The following is a 19,210-nucleotide window of genomic DNA, read 5'->3' as shown; positions in this document are numbered from 1 at the left end:
TAAATGTGTTAGGGAGTCTTATTTATTGTCATAACTGTTCAGCTTTATTTTATTAAAATACAGTTCAATCATTTTCCATTGTTTAAAAATGCTATTTATCTGAGCTGCTTTCTTTTCACATTTCATTTTCAATGAAAGGAACACTACAGGTTACATCTCTAAATGCATTTTACACAGGTCAGTTATTTTTTGTCAGGTAACCAAATCTGATGTTTCTAAGAAGCCAGCAAGTTAGCTTGTAGACTGAACTCAGAGCAATGGACTAGCCTGTTTTGAAGATGATATGATGCTTTTGTAGTTGTTTTGCTTCCAATATTAATAATGATGCAAACACCTACGATCATTTTGTGATATCTGTGGTTGGCTTTTTTTTCCTTGTATTTTCCAGGTTTTTCATGCTGCCTTTGATGGCAAATATACCTTGTATTATATTTTTGGAATATGAATGTCTATGTATCATATTTTAGCAGGGGGTTAGATTAAATACTCCCATAGTTCTCCTTATTCTGCATCTCTTTTTACCTGTATGTGAAGGGACTAAAAAGTTTAACAGCAGCAGCTGCTAGTATTTCAGAATACTTGTATTTATCATACCCAGTATTGATGGGTGGAAGTGCTTCAGTACACTTAAATATTTATGTTCTGTCTTTAAGAAATAAAATCTTCCATCTCAAAATTATTCCTACTCTATGACATTAAAACTTTAAACTCTTTTGGTTACAGTTTTGAGGATATTCTGTGCCTTGCTGATTCCTCATCTTTGTCAGATATCACCCTTGATGGCAATCCAATAGCTCAGGAGACATGGTACAAACACACTGTTCTCCATCATATGATGCAGCTCCGACAGCTAGATATGAAGAGAATCACAGTAAGAAATTTCTGTTTTCATCAAACTTAATAGATACTTAAAGTCATAAGTAAAATGTAGGGTTTTCTGTGTACATGTGTATATTAAAAATAAAATATTTTTTCTTAATTTAGTATGGAACTGAATGGTGTATAGACATTACAATTTCTAAAACTTTAACCCTCTTCTTTAGTTCAGTATAAAGTAAGGGTTTTCTTTTTTACTTCATTTAACGTGTTTATTTTGAAGTGCTAAAACTCTTAAGCAGCAAGTGCTGTATGTTCAGCTGCTGTGTGACATGAGAGAGCCTGCAAATCTTTTGTTAAAATTTTCCTAACAGTCTTTGCTGATTTGTTGTATAGCTGAGAAGGAACAGTATATTTCTTCCAAAGGAACGGTCTGTTTACCCTAAAATTGCTGTAATTGATATCTTTTATTTAGGAATTTAATTGGTTTCTGTAATGTGCCTCCCTAGGGAAATCTGGTGATCACACAGTTTGTGTGTGTGTCTGTATTTGTCCCTTTCTAACCTTCTCTCCCTGATCATTTCTGTTTCTGCTGCTCAAGTCCAAGTAACCTTGATAAGGGAGAGAGGACTTGCTGACAGCTCAGTCTCCTACAGGGTTCTTGAAAATTCACTCCGGAGGATGAAGGACAATCACCAGGGTCTTAACTATGATGCCACCTATTTTCTCTTTTAATATAGGAGTAGTCTTGCTAGTCCTGTGCCTACTCAAAAGTGATATGTAAGCATGATTTCTTACCGGAGGAATCTGTCTAGCAGGAAGCAACAGTGTTAGTGTTAACTTTTTTGACCAAGTGCTGATACATATACATTCTTTTAAATGCTCATTTGCATTGTACAAAGGCTGTAATGCATTGTACGTTGTAGCTGATGCTTTGTCATAGAGCCAATTAGGATGAAAAATATAACATGTATGTGGAAAACATTTAATTTTAAAAAGAGAGTGCTTTGGGACATGAGAGTTTTGCTCCTGGTATTGAAAATATTAAATACTTGTTTGTTCACAGATATTCTAAGCATCAGGGTTTTTTATATTTTGTGTCTTTATACTGACTTCCTACTTGTTAATTGCTTTGCTTTTAAAAACTTGTTTTATCAGTATTATTTCAGAAACTTGGGTTACATAAAGAAAGTGTCTCTCCATCTTTACCCTTGTCAAGAGGGGATAGATGCTGGTAGAAATATCAGTGATGGGAGAAGCTTTAGAAAGAGCTCAAACTCCTCTTTAGACCCAATGGGATCTGTATGGGGGAAAGGCTGTCAGAAATGCACAGCCATGGGAAGAACTTAATCTGCGTTTTCACCTTGTTAAACATCAGAGAATCAACCACAAAGACAAAAAGTCATAGGAAACCAGTTGTGCTGCTCATAAACCTACTTGTAAAAATAATGTTTTACACTCTTTATTTGCCTTCTGTTTCTTGAGCCTTTTAACATTTTTCTCCATGTAGAGGGTGCTATAGGTTTTCTCTAATAAAATCTGTTACCCAGATAATAGTATGACTTAAGAAACTGGTATTTAAAGAAAAATAACAAGTGTCACGGGATTTGTGGTAAAATTAAAGAACTGGCAATCCCAAATCCACCTATTCTGCCTAGGACTGCAACATGCTGTTGCCATCAGCTGTAAGAGTAGATCTAACCTGGTGGGGGAGTGGACATGCAGAGCTGAGTCTGTGATTTGCTGTCTTGATTAGTGTAAGAAACTAAACTAAACTCTTAATTACATTTATAGGATCTTTTCTTCATCAGCCTTAAGAGCAGTTAGGGCATTTTGAACTTTAACGTTGCTTTATCTTGTAAAAAACTTGAGAGTTGGATTTTTTTCTGACTAGAAATTCTTCATTACAACTTGGTTAGAGCTTTTGTGCTCAAGAACTGAGTTTTATGCAATTGTTAATTCTGCTTTTAACTTTTCTTTTACCGAAGGATATTTTCAAAAATTTGTATGAGACTTGGAAGCTTCATTCGTGTTTGGTTTCAAGAAGACAGACACTCTTTGGTGCCAGGCTTTTTCCATAGGATTCCCTGGAGAAGGGGAACCCTGGGGCAAAAATTTGGTGGTAACTATCTCTGTCGTAGGGAGCTATTCAGAAACACAGAGCTGCCATGAAAACCAAAGACACTGTACTTGGAATAAAACATTTGTGCGTTGTAATTGTTCTAATACTGTTTAAGTTGGGGCAGATGTGCCTTTCTGCAAGGGATTGTATTGTATTATGAGAACTCTTACACCCTGACCTGTGTGGAAGCTGATGTTTTCTTAGACTACCTCATTCCTTTTGAACTAAGATTCAAACTCTCAAACCACTGAGGCATGGACCCAGTGGTGGTGAAATCAGTGGACGTTAAGGACCTGTAATGAGCTTCACTTGTTCATTGTCCAAACAAGATGATTTTCAGGTGAAAACCCAACCACTTTGTGTTGTGTATCTAAAACATCAGCTCAATGGAAATCTTTTGCTTTCTTGACCTTTGCTAGCTCAGTCTAAAGGCTTAAAAACTGGGCAGGAGGCTGTTTGTCACTTGTGTTCCTGTCAGTAACTCGCACCTTTACCTCACCTTAGCTGCAAGGTATGGATGAATGGCTCCATGGAATGGGCTTGTGTGGTGCCTTAGAGTCAGAGCAGGCTCAGGTTGCATTTGTGATTATTTACCTTGGTTAACTTGCCAGAATGGTTGTTTTTTCTGTGCACTGAAGCTTTTTCACCCTGTTTTGTAGTTGGAATTTTTTCAAAAGTGGGCCTGCCCAGTGGTTCTTTCAGTTTAGCTGGGAGCTATTTCTTTACTTCCACTCTTTTGTAATAGTAAGCAGATATTGTTGGCAGATATGTAATAAAATATTTAAATATGATTGAAATGTGTACATATTCCTTACTAAGGAGTTATATAACCAGGAATATTTGCTATCCATCACTTCAAACATACTTCCTCAAGAGAATTTGCTAAGTATACATGTATTCCTATATGTGTGTGTAAATATGATATATAGTGCAAATTTTTGTAAAATGTTGCCAGATTGAAAGACCAGCTGTGTCTTTTTAGAAGTAAAACTTTGCTTTTCATTGAGGTTTTGATATGTTTTAGAAGCTTAAAGTAGGAGAGCTGTGTTTGGTTTTGATTATTTGCTTAGACATTTCATTGCTGATCAGGGAGTAAGTTCTACTGCTTTATCCAGAATAGAATTCATTACTATATTCCATCACCACCATAAAGTGTTCTGAGGGTTTTTTGGGGAGGGATCCCTAATTATTTTTTCTTTCCCCTGGAAAATAAGACACTGAAATGTGACTTTGTGTGACTTAAATCGTGTCATTTGTTGAAAAAATAAAACTGGTTTGAAGAATAGCAATGCAGTAGTCAGGAGGAGTACATGAATTCCCCTGCGGGTCTTTTCCGAATCCTCTCAGCTTTTGCTGGAGGTTTCCCCTTGGAAGTCCGTCAGTGATCGGCGCTGCTGCAGGAGCGCGCGGCTGGCGGCAGGGGGCGCCATCGGCACGGGAAAGCCCTCACGGAGGCCGGCGGGAACAACCCCCTGGGAAAGCATCCCCGCCTCGTCCAGCGAGGAGCGGCGTAGGGGCGGGACCCAGCTGTGGACAAAACCGGCACAGTAACGAGGGGAAACAAAGGATACAGGGAGAGCGCTCCAACTCTTCCGAAATCCTTTCTTAAAGAGAAGGGATTATAGTAAAAATAAATAGCGGAAAGGTTATGTCGGGTTTTGGTTCCTACAACTTTTTTGGTACTCTGGGGGATTTTTTGTGGGTTTCTGGGGAACGTGTTTTTTAAGGTTGCTTGCATGTGTTGTGTAAGATTAATCAAGAAATGTACATGGATTTGATTTCCATAAAAAATAGATCTGAGCCTTGATCTTTATTCAGAGGTTTTTTCTATCATTCTGCCTTTATAAATACTGAGTAAAACAAGGATGTAGTCTATTTTTTGGCTGAGCTAACTTCTTTTAGAAAAGGATTAGTGTTTTTTGAATGTCTGTAATTACGATAAACTGTTGATCAAGGAAAAAGGTCTTATTCAGTTAATACTCTTGTTAGAATGTAATTTGCATTAGTTGTTTTTGATCTTGTGTATGATGACTGTGTTGGTAGGGAAGGTGCAGGACTGACTTCAGTGGGGGCAGTAGACCCTCCTGCATGGAAGTCAGTGAGTTTCATGTCTGGACTGGATTAAGGGAAAGCTTTGAGAAGGAAGATATAGAGTAAGAAGAGATTGGTAGAAGCTGAGAGAAAACTGATTTAGGGAACTTTATGGATTATTTCCTAAAGTTTGGGAAAAAACTACAGCAAGTTGTTTTGAAAAGAATAAAATTAATGAAGGCTAATTTTCTATTAATGCGATTTTGTTATCTAGTTCTCACCTCCCCCCAGTGTGAAACACAACATCAGCTCAGTTAGTTTGAAACTGAGTCTCTGATGAATGGCCAGATGTTTTCTGCCAAATAGAATGGATAGTTTCTTCTTCCTCTTCCTTGGTGGTAAAACTAGCTTACATTTCTCTTCTTTCTGCATACCAATTTCATATAATCAGACTTCTAGGGAGGGAAAAAAAGTCCCTTAATTTAAGACTTCTAAACATACTTTGTTATTTGATATGTTCAATGTGTTGAAAAGTCTTTAGAGAGGGTAAAGACAAAAACATAGTAAAAAGCTTGTTTCTTTAGGAAGCCTAGTTTAAAAGCATAGATACACAGTCAAATGAAGAGATTTAATTAAAAAATAAAAATTCCCTGAAACAAATCTAACTTGGTTTCTAAAGAAAGATATCACTAATGTAGTTTGCTAGTGTTTATCTTTTAAGATTTGTGGTTTTTACACAAAACACTAACACTACAATGTAATACATAATTGAGATAAACAGCTATAATGAGAATAATGTTTGTAGTTCTTAAAGCTCCGAATCTTATCTTGAGGAACAGCGCATTTTTATTTTGCATTATTAATGATAACATTCGTATTTGTGATGTATTATCTGCGTGGGGTTTATTTCATGATTTATACAGCCTGCCCCTGAACCCTCCCATTCAGGTATTGGGTTTCATTGTGTGGTATTTTGTTGCAGTGGCACCTAGAAGGCCTTCTGTATCTCTGTGTGCTTTTATTTTGTTATTCTGTTACTGGTGATCTTCCTTTAACATGCACTGGTGACCTACTGAGGTCCTTCTAACCTGGATTATGCTATAATTCCATGACACTAGACCCTTGGAAATACCCTGTTTAGGAATAGCCTAAAAGCCCAGTAGCAGAGAAGGCTGCCAACAGAACTTCACCAGTGAAAGGCTACAAGTTCCTTTGAGAATAAGAAAAAAAAATAAATTTAGGGGCTTTCCAGTTAGTGTTCCAAGGAAATTATTGCATACAGTTGGGTTAGAGAAGCTTACTCTGTCCAAAGCCTCAGGCCTTACTGTGCATTGAGGTACTCCTTTTTTAATGTATGATATTCGGGTAAAGTCATGGAGGAACAATTTGAAAATCTGTTGTTTAACCCCTTTTCAGACTGATGCCAAAATCCATGGTGTGTCAGTGGGTTGCAGGGGGACTGTACACAGATCAGAGTAAGTCTGCTACATGCACTGAACTTCTTATGCTTTGGAAATTGTTTTCTTAAAAATGTAATGGCCGTGCTAAGTGTGAAGTTCCTGTTTTATTTTGTCTTCCAGTAAGCACTCACCCATGTGCTTAGGGGTTCTTGCAATGTTCTAAACATAGCATGTTTTATTTATGTAGAAATTTTGACATGTCAGTATGTCTTAATTACTGATGGTAATTTCTGTCCAATTTTGTTTTTTAATTTTGTTAACTTATAACTTTTCCAGAAAATGTAAAGGTTTGGACAGGAGCTTTCTATTTTGAGGAAATGAAAACACTTTTCATATGTTCTGAGAAGGCACTTCAGTAGAAATGCCCAAATGGCATGTGAAGTAAATCAAAATAAGTTAAAGTATGCTTCCCAAATATTTGTGTTGGAAGGACTCTACACTTTTTACTTCATAGTGAACATTTCTTTTGTTACTTGGAAAATATATGTTCTAAAAATACTGTGCTGTGAGAATGTTTAGACTTCTGTAAACAAGGAGCATCCAACCTAATATGGGTATATTGCAGTATCAAATTGCTGTATCAGGAAAATGAAGCAACTTCACTTTCATTGTTCAGGAATCAATGAGTTTCTTCTTCAGACTTCATGATTAGGCAATAAAATTGATGAGACATAATGCTAATGGAATAGCTAATTTTGAAAGTGTTCTTTTCTTCTCAAGTTGCTGATTGAGAAAAGCCAGTCCCCGGAAACAGTTTATAATGAAGAAAATTAATCCTGGATTATGATTCAAGCATAAATAGAACCCAGCTTTTTTTCTCTGTGTCTTTTTCCAACAACAAAAACAACAACAACAACAACAAAAATCCTGCTAGTTGCAAAAACTACTACAAAGATACAAAGATGTATTGCATTGTCATATCTAAAAATATTTCTCATTGTCATACTTACCATGTGCTTTATACTTTTTCAAAGACTCCTAAAATACTACTTTTAACTAGCTTTATCTTCAGCATTTATACCTCAGTACTTATCTATTTATTCTGGTTTTCTTGATTTGTTTATAATTAATAAGGTTATTGGGGTTTTTTATTTAGATTAAAATTCTAAAATTGTGTTAAAATGAAAATTTACATTTCAACTACCAACACAAGAATATAATTTATCAATAATACTTTTCAGAACCAGCTTAATTCCTCCCTTTAGGAATTTGTTTTTCTCTTTTTCATCCAGGAAGAAGAAAGACGTATGGCATCTATTGCAGCAAGGAAAGAGGAAGAAAGGAAGCGTGAAAGCCATAAGCAGACCTTGCTTAAGGTATTTTCTGTGGCTGTTCTAAGGTTACTGTTAACCAGTTTACAGCAGTAATTTATATCCAAATTTCTTTGTTGCAGATGTTACATTATATATCCCAATATGCCTCTATCTATTTTTACAACTTCAACAGTGCGCTCCATGACTGAAACTCTGTTCAGTTAAATATGCAGGGTACACTTTAGCAGAAAGCCCACATTGAAAATGATTGTGATACATGTCAGTGGATAGCAAACTTCATTTATATAAATCCAGACTTGAAGTAAAGGACTTCTTTAGTGATTTCACGTGCCTTGGTCTCCCCTTTTCAGGTGAACACTCTGACTGCAGCCATGCAGGGTGTTCTGAAGTAGCTTTTCCTTCATTCTTTCCTGTTGAAGTGGTTCCTTTCTGTGGATAGAGTGAAGAGGCCCTGAGGCCACAGCCAGACTCCAGCTGTTGTCTCTGTCAGCAGAACTCTTATCTATCTTATCTTCCAGCCCAGCTGGCCTGGTTGGTACTGACATACACGAGACAGAAGTGGCCCACCAGGGAAGACCCAGGGTGCCCTCCAGAATGCTCTTCATGGGGCTGCTGACTACATGAGCTGTGTTGCTAATAGGAGACCAAAGTTCAAGAATCTAAGAGTATCTACATTCCATTTACTGTGTGAAGGTCACCATTTGTCTCCAAATTGTTTTTCTTCGTAAAAAAAAGTGCCTAAAATTTTTTGTCAGCCAGTAATGCCTATACAAATAATCTCTTTCAATTTGAAAGTCAAGTAAACAAAAAATGTTCACGTCCATTTAAGTTTCTTAGGTAAAATCATGTTTTCTGAAGGGGATTAGACTGAAAGTAGTTGCAGGAGACTGTAAGAAGTGGGGGGTGGTTTGGGGGTTCTTTAAGCAGTGTTGGGGTTTGGTTTTGGTATTTCTTCTTTCCCTCTAAAATATTGATGTAAAGTCTCTTCAGATTTGAAGTGTTGGTGCCAGTTCTTAGTAGCAGAAGAAGTGGAAAATTAGTGAATAATTTTCATGCATGGCATTGTCTCATGCTGTTGTAGTTCATGTTCTTAACTATTGATTCTTTGTAGCAGAGGGATTGTTTGTCTTGGTGGCCTAGATTTTGTGGCGCTTTTTGCTAGTGGAAAATTCCCTTAGAAAAAAGAATAGTTTTAAAGCCTACTGCCATCATTATTCAATTTCAACATTACATTGTAGACTTTCATTTAATCAAAGTATGTTAAGTGGCATAAGAGTCAAATACCAATATTTTTTGTATGACTTGATGATTTTGTAGATCTTTCCTTTGTAAATGGGTTCTTACATTTCAGGCTTTTTTCCTGTTCCACACATCTGAATTGAAGGAACAAATATGCTCACAGATACAATGTCCAGCAAAAAAAATTGTGAACTATAAGTTTCTTCATAGTTAAATCTGAAGAAAATATTTAGAGAACTGTGTTCTGCAATTTTTTTTTACTGTCACATTTCTCCAACATTTCTTACACTATATGAAGTGTAAATGAAATTATAGGCACTTGTTCCGTAGCAAACATTTGCTGTTTTCCTGTATGCACTGCATCGAAAATGTTAATTTCAGCAATGTCATCTCCTCTTTTTCCCTTGCTGATATTTGTCTGCCCAAACAGCAGAATTTCTTCATTTCTTTTTCCAAACTATTTTTTTATTGCTTCCAACCCACTCTTCTGGGAAAGTTTGAGATGTACTTTGAAATGTATAGAGAATGTCATTCCTTTCTGACAGTGGTTGAACTTAAATATTTACTGGAACAAGAGAAAGTTATTGCTAGCTGAATCTCCACACTTGTAAAATTTGCATTTTTGTAAAATGAATTCATGGAGGTTTTTGAAGTTCTGTAGGAATCCAGCAGCCCACAGCTGAGGGCTAACAAAACAGTAGAGCTGTACAGTAATTGAGGTTGACACCTTCACCCTCAAGAACAAACAGAATTTTCTAAAGGTTGTTCTGATAAAAAACACGGACGATTCTAACTTCCCCCCTTTCTGTAACATGGAGCTTAGTCATCATGGAAATCTGTAGGTGTTGAGCAATTAGCGCTGTCTAACCAGCAAGCATCATCATAACTCCCTGGGCAAATGGAACATGAAATAGAGTTTTGAGCTCTTTAAAATGGAAAAACTTTCAGAAGTAGCAGTTTCCATGTCCTAAGTAGCTTAACTTTGTGCTTTCATAAGTTGTGGATTTATTATATTACTTTTCTTGTTTCTTTATTACAAATTTTGTGAAATTGTTTGCTGGAAGTTACGCAAAATAGCACTAGAATGATGCATTGATTTTAATGCATAACCACCAACCACTAGTATAGTTTCTACAATTTGAAACATTTAAAATGTTTTGATTAAGCCACATGATTCAGAACAAACAAATGTGTTAATCCTGCCCTGTCATGACTTATGATGACTTGTGTATCTTGTTTCAGGAAAAGAAGCGGTTAACAATTGGTAACATTGCTCGGCAGTGGGAGATCCAGCAGAACCGAATTGCTCTTGAGGCTTCTTTAAACAAAGATAAAGAAAATGAGCCCTGCCAGATCAATGGGAGTGCTGCATATGTATTTCCTGAAGAAAGCAGGTATTTTATTGGGTAACACTTTTACCCATTCATGTCTTAAGGTCCAGGTTACTACTTCTCATCTCTGAGATCTTGCTGTATTTCATTATCAAAAGTATTACATATGCAAATCAACTCTGAAAAGATGGTTTACTCTGCTTTTGACCATTAGTAATAAGTAACATGTTTAAAAAGAAATATAAGCAACTCATTGCCTAAAGAAGTGCAAGCTAAATTATTATGTGATTTTGCTAAATAAAGGACAACTTCATGTTTATAAATGTTAAATATGAATTCCTGAGCCTTCTTGAGGCTGTTCATTTCCTTAACAATTTAGATTGTTGACTTCAGTTTAAATGAACAAAATGAAGATGTATGAGCATTATGAAGATTTGTAACCTCTTTGTGTATCAAGAGGTTTCACAGTAGTATTCATGCTCTTAGTTTGGACTGCAGCATCTTTTATTGGACTGCTTTCACGCCCATGCTGTTTTAACAGTAGCAGTACCAGGCTTAGTTTTATTCTCAAGATAATTTTTAGTATTCTTGGTTTCATATATACTATTTTTGCTTATTTGCATCTAAAAAGGTGGCTATGTGGCCAGAACCCACTGCAGAACTTAATGAACAATATATTACTTGGATTGACTAAAACCAAAGCACTTCAACCTTGGTTAGCTCAGGCAAATGCCTGAAAAAATAGTCTGCACAAATTCAACCGCAAGTATAGCTTCCTGCCATCCCTGGTCAATGCTGGAAATGCCAGGGATGCTCATGAAGTCTTTGTCTCTCACAAGGGGAACCCATCTGAGTTTCAGTCTATTATTGGCTAGAACTAGTTCTTATCTCCAGTCAAGTGCTACATCTTTTGAAACATTTTTTCCTTAGTATTTTTAAATTGCCATCATCTTTTCTATACTTGTGCTTCCAAAGCTTTCCGTTGAATGCATTTAGCCACTGCTTTCTTGCCTGCTTGGTTTCTTTGCCATTTAATTCAGTGTTGGTAATCCTCCCCCATGACCAAGTCAATGTAGCTATAGCAGTATGATTGTTGTTCTGTTAATGAAAAAATTTCCATTGCTTCAGAAATGCTGCTGTTTTTATGTACATGTTTTATCATAGTGAAGAATTTCAAGATGAGCTCCTAAGCAATAAAATTGCAGGTGAAATTCAGCATAGATAAGTAATTAGAGCTTCACATATGAAGTGATGGGTTCTCAACATTTTCAGCTGAGTGAAATTTTAGAGTTCTGATTGTTATTGTCAAGAGAACATCAGTCAAGTGATTGCTACTAGTCAAAATACATTAAAAAGACTAGGAATGTGGTAAAGAATAAAATAATAACAATCATTACATAATTTTCTAAACCTGTAATTTGTGCTCATCTTGAGTTCTATGTACACTTTAGGTCCAGTAGGAAAAAAAGAGACCAGAGTTCACAAATACCTGGATTTATTGCTTAATTTTAAAATTGCTCTTGTGATTTGGAAAGATCACATTTTTTTAAAGAAATGCTTGAGTTACTGCTCATGTCGTAACTTTTACATTTCATATAGCAAACAGAATGTGAAGGGGACATTGCTTAAATAAATACATTGTTTGAAGATGTGTTTAATTGTTTGAAATTGCATTTAGATATCTAAAGCAATATGAAACATGCTAGGTTAGCATTGTGAGCTAAAATTTTTAAGCCGATTATTAAATATGAATGGACTCTTTATTTAATTTGACCCCATCACCAACTCAAATACACCCAGAGCTTTTTTGCTGAAGAAGTAGAACATATACAGTGTTACTTGATGGAAAAAGGGTTTCCCAGCCTTTAGTGTATTTGAACCAGATGGGGTACTGAAAATGAATGAATGCTTAGAAATGCCATTGTATTTGACAGTTGAAATTTGGTAAAAGAAAGGGCTGTTATTCAGTAGAGTGATGATATTATTTCAAAATAATCTCATTTATATCACTATATTTTTATTTCCTCTACAGATCTCTTGATACAATCCTGAGCAGCGCAGTACAAGGCTTGTCTGTTCTGGAGTCTCATTTAGTGGAAGTGGAAGGAGACACTCTTGGCTTGTATGGTGCTGGGGCACTGGAGTGTCTGGATCGAAACTGGAGTGTTCAAACAGCTGCCATTATTGCCACAGTTTCCTTTATGTTCATAGAATTTGATGAAATTGTTCAAGTGTTAGTAAAACTGAAGACAAAATTTCCTAACTGTGTGGTGAGTATGCCTCATACTTCAGCCCTGAACATCTATGGAATATGCATTCTTGAATAAAACCTCTACTTTGGCATAGCCCCCAATGAGTGCTTTCATGTAAATAGATAGAGTTATGAATTGTGTATTTTCTTGCATTATAATGCTAAACCTGATCCTTAAAAATCAATAATTTAAATTTAGATTTCTTTTCAGCCTGATTTTTATTTCTTTTAATTCCTTTGACCTACCTAATTAAGTTGCAAAGCTTGTGTGTAAATACAGTATTATGGTTCCATACTGCTGTTATGGATCCATGGTATCAGGAAGACTTCATTTGTGCTGTGAGTTCAAAGATCAAATTGCTGATAGGATTAAAAGATGAAGATTAGAAGGCAGAGCTAACTAAATCAGTACAGTTCTTGAAGTTCATCACTTCCTGATGAAGAAAAGCAACATAAATGAGAAGTCTCTTCAGTATATCTCTCTCTTTTTTTCTTGGACATTCAAATCAGTCATTTTGATGCAAATACTAACATAGACATAACAAACATAAACAACTCTTAGCTCAGACTGATTGGCTCTTGAGCTCCCTGCTGCTTCTAGAGATTTTGAGTATAACAAAACTTAATGGTTTAATTGAGATTGATAAATTTGTGGGGAGCTTAAGACAAATTTATCTGTCTTAGTGAAACAATTGTTTCAGTGTGGGTGGGGAAAAATTTGTGGGCGATAGCAGAATCACAACTAAATTTTTACCTTCATCATCAATTTTTCCTCCTTCCTCTTTCCACAATAATGCTACTATGTAGCATACACCATGCTCATAGGAGCATTAGTGTAGGGCAGGGTATGAGTTAGGCCAGCATCCTGTGCCCAAAAAAGTCAGAATATTTTAAAAGCATATATTGTACTTTTATGTGTAGATGTTGCAGATGCTTTACTTGCAGAAGTAAAAGTAAACATTGTTTAAGTAGTATCATTGCTTTATGTAACATTGAAAATATTCCCGCTCTAAGTAAAGAATTTATACCTTGCTTGGGGCTTGTAATGTTGACATCTCTTAGTATATGGAATACAGCAGTTGGTTGATTGATGTATTTTGCTACAGAGACCTCAAATGAAATGAGCTCGGTTGCTTCATCAGACACATGACTGTTACAGTTTGAAAATTGAGTGACACAGAATAGGAATCACTGTGTTCACTCTATTGTTTCCTTATTTAATTTATTGGGGTTTGACTTTTTTTAGCACCTGAAGTTTAAGGAGACAAATCTTGTGGCGCTGCAGCAGTTCAGTGCATTGGCTGAGATGCATCGCATGGAACAGTTGACAGTTGATCCTCAGGGAAATCCGGTTGTCAACTTCGCTTTGTGGAAGTACTATGTTCTGTTCAGACTGAACCATTTTAATCTACAGAAGATAAATGGAGTGAAGGTAGGATGGTGTTGCTCTTTCTTATAATTGGTCTTAGAGGATAAATTAGTGTTGTTTTTAAAAGAGCAGATGAATTCCTAATAAAATGAGCACAACCCTGTCAGTGTCTTATCAATAATAAGGGGGAAAAGATTTAAGTAGACTTCAACATGTAATTTGTTGTGCAATTAATATTAAGATTAATATTATTCAATAAATTGATGTGAAATTATTAGTATTAAAGAACTGCACAATTTTACCTGATTTCAAGAAGCACTTGTTTATTGTTTTTTCATAAAATCACAGCGCTGACATTGAATACTTATGCAAAAACTGTGTTTGACAGACTCCTTAGTAGTTTACTGTATATGATTATTTATAATTGCCAGTGTTATAAAATACCATAGTCATATTTTCTGCTTTAAGTCTGTCACAGGAAAAGTCTGTCAAATAGATTTTTTTTTTCCTGCTTGCTATATACAAGATCTTTAGTGTGGATTTTTTTGTTGGGTGTGCATTTTATGTTTAAATAAATAGAAAGTTAGGACACTAATATTGCTGTTCTTTGTACTTTGTATTCCCTTTTACATCAACTGAAAGTAAATTTATTCAAGCATATAAACCAGCTATTTTCGACTTGAGCTTTGATCATAAAGGGGGTGAAAATAGTTACAATGCAACACAATGTTTGAATGCATATTCAATTTTAAATGCTAAATAAGTTTAAGAGATGTTATGGAAGTTAATTAGAGCAAAAATAATACACAGCTTTAGCATTTAGATCTGGTATTTTAATTTGGTCATCATCATATGTTTTGGATTAGATATACTTGTTATCTGATTCAGCCAAAGCTGGATGTTGTGGTTTGCTTGGTTTTAGTTGTATAAAACATATATTAGTTGCTCAGAAGAGCAGGAGTGGGTAAAGAGCTTAAATTAATTAACTAGCAAAGAAAGGATGGATGGAAATAGGACTCACTCCAACAGCACAGTATCTTAAAAGGAAAAAAATAAAGTGATAGTCAGTAATCCCATGAAAAAATATATAATAACCTCGAATTTAGTACTTTGCTGAAAAAAATGATCTTCAAATTTGATTAAAAAAATAGAAAGTTTATTTCTTTTTTTACTGCATCATATTTTCAAAATCAACACTAGTGATTCAGATGAAAAACAAAGAGAAGGTAAATCGTGCCTGTTTGGTGTTCATGGAGAAAGAAAGTAACACAACTGTTTTAGTAGACTTTTTGTTACAATCTCAAGGTCAACAAGTTCAGTCTCTGAAGGAAAACTTTGTATTTAATAGTTCTTGGGGATTAATTTAGTAAATGGAGCACATGCAGCGCAGCATGATTTTATGTAGGACATATAGCAGATCTTAAATATGGATGACAACAACATTTTTGTCCTCAACAAACTTTTTCAGCCAGACCACACTACATGAAGATGCACATACAGGATTTTTTTCCCTAGTGTCCTTAATCATTTGAAAAGTGTCATAGCAAGCAAGAAAGAGATGAACTTTGATTGCTGTTTTTCATTACCCTCCAGCAGAATTTATGATATCCAGATTTACAGATGTACATTACCTATTAACATGAGTAATAGAAAATTCTGTTTCAATGTGAAGAATACAACCCCTGAAGTGATTCTCAGACCTTAGATCAACCCTAAATAACAGTTTCAGATGACAGAAATGGAAATGTGCATAGTCTGCTATTCTGATTGCCATTTGTGTGCAATGTTTGCGGTGACTATTGTGTTGTCAGCTCTGAGCTACACAGAGTTGCAAAGTAAAAGCAAAATATACTAACTGAATTAACTAAATAAAGTGTGTAACTCTAGCACTTTTAAACTGTAAAAAACTCTTTTAAAAACTTTTTATTTTCTCCCCAGCCTTCCTCCTCCATTCCTTTCATATTCCAGGCTAGAAGCCGAGTGTTGGTCTCCCACTAACAATGATTCTGTTCCCTTGTCCAGTTGTTACTTTTACTAACGTGAAGGAGCAAATTGTCTTTATTGAGATACTAATGGAAGTTTTTCCCAGCGATAGTAATCTAAGATTAGTTCTAAGTCATCAAGGTTTGAAGTTATCAAACCCTCCAGTCTGCTGTCCACCCAGTGGTATAGGATACAGTGTGGCAGATGCATCCCTTTCCCTGAGCTGGGCCTGCTGGCACAGTTGGTGCCTGTTCTGTGTACTTGGCAAGGAGCAGGCATAAAGCCTTACATTTATGTGATACTACCGTTATAATCTTTTTGTGATTAATGGAGCAAACAATGCACCGCAGTAAGATAGAGAATATGAGTTTTTGTGAGCTGGAGAGTGTATTCAGCATTGCTGTCTCTGTTGACCTGGTCCTTATGCTTCTCTTAACATAAATAAATACATTAAAATCACTTATTTCTCCAGCAGGCATTTCTGCCTGCACTGGGCTTTGTTTCCCTAGCTGCCTTCTGTGTTCTTTGTTTCAGACCTTGCTTCTGTTACAGACTGTTCAGCAAGGTCATCTACTCCTAGGCTACTAAGTAAGACTTATTTAATTTTAAGTGAAAATGAACAATTCCAGAGACTGTGAAAATGGAGTTGATTTTACATTTCTAATTTCTTGATCTGTGTTTCCATTGAATTTACCCCTGCATTATGCTGTTACAGTATACTTTAGGCAAGTGTAGATTGTATAGTCTCTAAACATTACACAAGAATACAATAAAAGTCTGTTAATGTGGATCAAAATTCCATTTTAGTCACACATTTGAATAACACAGAATACAAAGTTTGTCTGGAACTGCTTAGTAAATATTGTGAGTATTGTAGTGTATTTGTAATGGCTTCCTTTCCCAAAGTATGTTATAAGATGAATAGAAATTAAATTTCGTCCAGAAGTTAAGAAGTCAATGAGTAAATTTCTTTGTCCAGTGTTAGCTGTTATCCAGGTCAGACTTAGATGATCATAAAGATTGCTTCTGCACTCAGTACAAAGCCAGGAGTCCTGAAACTGTGCCAACAAACTTTTGGCAGTTGAAGTCAGTTCATAGTCTGGCCATCAGGGTAGGAGAAACGCAGGCCATGGTCTCCAGAGATTACGAGCTAAGACAGAAAAAAAATAATCACCACCACCATCAAAGAATGAATCCCTTCCACTTTCTTTACACTTTTCAATTTTGTATAAAATGAATCCTTAAAATTTTTCAACCATTCAGTTAGTTTAAAGAGACAGCTGTAACTTAATATTGGAACAACAGTGTGGCAGACATTTAGAGAAATACAATGAGTGAACACTTATTTGCAGGAGAAAAATGCAGAGAAAATGTTTTCCCTCTAAAGCTTCTCTTTTATAAAGCCTTTTCCATGATGCTGCCAAAATAAGAGAGTCTGTAAGTTATCTTTTCACATGTGCATGCCTAGAATCTTTCTGTTTCTCCAGCATAACTTAATCAGAAATTTTCCAGTAGACCTTCTGTAAGTGCATACAGTATCAAGCAGAATAAATATGTCTGGCCTTCAGAAAATGAATGTAAGGAACCTTTCTAAAATTTCTCATTTCACGAAGACTATCATGAAGCACAGGTCAGCATATATATACATTAAAATATCCAGAATTACCGGAAATAAAACAAGCACCAGTACCTCATTTGGTTTCTTCCAAAGTACATTTGAAGTGCCAGTAAAAGCAAATTTATGTTTTGAAGATGTGCCTGCAACAGTTCTGTGTACAGTGTTCTGTATAACAAATTTCAGTTAATTCTCAATGTACATATGTAATGAAATATGAATGTGCTAATTTTGAAATGTAATTTTTTTTTCCCTTCCCTTCCCACTCCCTCACAGATTACTGAAAATGATATTGTAAAGGCAGAAAGGCTCTTTGGCATTCTGGCATATGTGGCATCTTCAGAGCTGCCACATTATCGCATGCTTTCATTATTTGGAGAATCCAGGTAAAATACAAGAAACAGAACTGGAGTTTGTCCAGGACATGTTGTTTGACTCTTTTGCACACTCTTATGATAAGTTCTTTTTAGGTAAAAAGATAAAACTTTCACAAATACCATCTTCTAGAAGATAGGTCCTCTGCATAATGCACAAGTGTTACCATCTTCCTGGTCCATGTAGCCAGAGGTTTTCACAGAACTTGTATGAAGTCTGCTGAGGAGATGAAAAGGCATGTGCACACAAATGAACTACATGCTCAATTCTCCATTTCTACGGGGATTGATGAAGACTTTTGGACCTTCATGATGAGAACTGGCTATTTTTAGTGGGTATTTTATAGTGGGTAATTAATGGTTAACAGATTTAAGAGTTGTACCGTAAAAAAAGGTGAACCCCCTGTATTTTTTGTCTTCTATAGATGAGTACTTAATAAAAGTTAAAACTGCAAGACTTCCTATTTAGGAGATGCTATGTGATAAATATCAAAGTAAGTTGTTTAGAGATAAATTAATGAAGGGACATCTAGAGTCATATCTATTTTGAATAACGTGAGAGTATAATATACTTCAAAGCTCAAAAGTGTATGTTCCAAAGGAGAAACTCCCCCCTCACAATAGCTAGAAACATCTGCACTTAAAATTTTTCTATAATTAGGACTGTAAATCTCATTTCACAGGAAGAAGCAATTCCATTATCTGCTGGAGGGAAAGGGAAAGAAATCTGGGGTTGGGAGTGAGGAAAGTAGTGATAACAGAAGAAGTGGAGGGGAAAGCACAGCTCGAGCAATGTTGAATTACATGACAAAGGATTTTCATACGGAGAAGCTTGAGGTAAAATATATCATTACAAAATACTTATATTTTCTATTACGTAACCTTAGGCTACTACTCATTGAATTTATCTGTTTCAGTTGTGCTGTTGAGAATGGTGGTTTTAAAAGATAACTGCTTAACATATTTACATATCTGATCAAACATTTAACTCATCTTTTTCTCAGAACACTGGAAAATTCTTAGTTTCTGTCTTTGATGAAGGGGCTCCTGAACAGTGTCACAGTCTCAGAAATACATTCTTACCTACAAGCCATATGGAATGAGCACAGTTTTTTAGGAAGAAAAATGTATATTGCACATGTTAGATTTTCCCTGAGTTAATTGGTGAAGAACACCTTCAGACAACACATGAGGTAGTGCAGGCTGTAGTAATAAAAAGCTGCTTCCTCACTTTTAAATGAGCTACAGGAAAATAAATATATAGGAAATGTATTAGGTTATTATTAATAAAATTGCAACCTGCTTGTTTCAGACAAGTGCATCAGTCACGCTTGTTTTAGTTTGT

General features: G+C 35.6%; 1 protein-coding gene across 7 annotated transcripts in view; it reads left to right on the top strand.

Annotated features, from left to right (window-relative positions):
• LRRC49 (leucine rich repeat containing 49) overlaps positions 1–19,210 on the top strand; it is a 41,607-nt gene that overhangs the window by 19,847 nt on the left and 2,550 nt on the right. For 6 of the 7 annotated variants that reach the window (XM_069025604.1, XM_069025603.1, XM_069025602.1 and 3 more), the window contains 7 exons: positions 724–871; positions 7,662–7,745; positions 10,185–10,336; positions 12,306–12,543; positions 13,771–13,956; positions 17,768–17,877; positions 18,549–18,702. In XM_069025604.1, the coding sequence (XP_068881705.1) occupies positions 724–871; positions 7,662–7,745; positions 10,185–10,336; positions 12,306–12,543; positions 13,771–13,956; positions 17,768–17,877; positions 18,549–18,702 (1,072 nt within the window). The remainder of the gene's footprint in view (positions 1–723; positions 872–7,661; positions 7,746–10,184; positions 10,337–12,305; positions 12,544–13,770; positions 13,957–17,767; positions 17,878–18,548; positions 18,703–19,210) is intronic. The other variant, XM_069025605.1, reaches the window with a different exon arrangement.

Source organism: Aphelocoma coerulescens, chromosome 10, assembly GCF_041296385.1.
Source record: "Aphelocoma coerulescens isolate FSJ_1873_10779 chromosome 10, UR_Acoe_1.0, whole genome shotgun sequence".
NCBI classification, from domain to species: Eukaryota; Metazoa; Chordata; class Aves; order Passeriformes; family Corvidae; genus Aphelocoma; species Aphelocoma coerulescens.
This window is presented reverse-complemented; position numbering and strand designations above follow the sequence as displayed.